This window comes from Amblyomma mixtum, chromosome 2, assembly GCF_055824585.1.
Source record: "Amblyomma mixtum isolate Tamu chromosome 2, ASM5582458v1, whole genome shotgun sequence".
Taxonomy (NCBI): Eukaryota; Metazoa; Arthropoda; class Arachnida; order Ixodida; family Ixodidae; genus Amblyomma; species Amblyomma mixtum.
Window position 1 is genome coordinate 120,287,864 of NC_143013.1, and position 1,610 is coordinate 120,289,473.

General features: G+C 45.2%; 1 protein-coding gene across 1 annotated transcript; it reads left to right on the forward strand.

Annotated features, from left to right (window-relative positions):
• The first annotated feature begins 284 nt into the window (after positions 1-284).
• Positions 285-1,194, forward strand: LOC149360730 (uncharacterized). The gene has a single exon (XM_089569383.1). It carries the CDS (start codon positions 430-432, stop codon positions 1,192-1,194), a length of 765 nt encoding a protein of 254 aa, XP_089425509.1. The 5' UTR covers positions 285-429.
• Positions 1,195-1,610: the final 416 nt, after the last annotated feature.

Sequence of the window (1,610 nt, forward strand, 5' to 3'; positions counted from 1 at the left end):
AACGGCGTCCCCTATATAACCGCAGCACGACGGTCCCCACATCATTCAGGGAGCAATCCAGGCAGCCTTCGCAACCAGGCAGAGGCTAACCGCCTTCTTCGTTCATTGCAGAAATGCGCGTTTGAGGAGCGGAATCCGAAGCTGCTACCGTCACCGCTGGTGGAACCTACACGTGTCTACGGATCGTCCCCCTCCCTCCGTTCTCTACTGGCAAGCCGCACCTGCGCACTACTGTCCGATATCAACGGCGTCCCCTATATAACCGCAGCACGACGGTCCCCACATCATTCACGGAGCAATCCAGGCAGCCTTCGCAACCAGGCAGAGGCTAACCGCCTTCTTCGTTCATTGTAGGTGTGTATCCTGTATCTTTGATTACAAACATCGATCTTAGGCTACTGGATTGCTCCGTTCGTGTTTGTGTCCAGCATGGGTGATAAGCCTCCTTCAACCATAAAAGAACTTGTAAAGGCTATGACTGACTTGAGTGCACAGTTTGACTCTAAGCAAAGTGAACTAAAGCAAGATTTAAAGCATGTGATTGAATCTGAAATGGAATCTGTCAAAACTTCAATGGGCTTTATCAATGAAAACTTCGAAGAATTTAGAACAGAGATCTCTGAGCTCAAAAAGACCCTGTCTGACGTGAAAAACGTAAACCAGGAAATGAAAAAAGAAAACAACCGACTCACAAATGAAGTGAAAACTCTCAGGCACGAATTAACTGAACTGCAGCAGTACAGTAGAAGAAATAACCTTGAAATCAAAGGCATCCCTCCAGCACCCAGTGAAAATCTGATTTCAGTGATGACATCCATCTGTCATCTCTTGAGTACCAAGTTCGATGAATCCGATGTGGAAGCTATCCATCGTGTGCCCTCAAAAAACAAGGATGAACCCAACATCATTGTTAAGTTTGCTTCCAGGAAAGTGAGAGACAGCATTCTGAAAACAGCGAAAAAGCAACGGCTGAACACTACACTTTTGAGCTTTGACGATCACGAGAATCCCGTGTTCATCAACGAACATTTGTGCCCGGCAAACAAAATTTTGCTAGGTAAAGCACGGAAAGCCAAAAAGGAAAAACAGTGGAAATACACATGGGTATCAGATGGCAAGATCCTGATGCGCAAGACAGATACCTCGCATGTTCTACATATAACCTGTGACGATAATCTTGCTCAGGTAGTCTAGAAACATGGCCTTTTCCGTTGAGGAAATCAGTGCAAAGTGGCACGAGAGCGAAAACCTTTCCATTTTTCATTGCAATGTCCGCAGCATAAATAAAAATCTAGACCAACTCACTGTACATTTATCGCAACATTCTTTCCAGTATGATCTTATCGCTGTAACTGAAACCTGGCTTAAGAAAGGAGAAATACCGTACATACCGGGTTACACAACGCTATATTTACCAAGAGATAGCACCGCACGAGGGGGTGGCGTTGCTCTTTTTATAAAAAACGGCATAGATTATCAACAGCTCTCGGATTCCTCTCTGAGCTCTAAAACCACGGAAGCACTTTTTATTCGCCTTAAGACAGACGTCGTAATAGGCGTGGTATATCATCCGCCAAACACGTGCACAAGTCAGTTCATATCTGATATGG

Coding starts and splice junctions, on each gene's coding strand:
- LOC149360730 (XM_089569383.1), top strand. CDS start 430: ATGGGTGATAAGCCTCCTTCAACCATAAAAGAACTTGTAAAGGCTATG.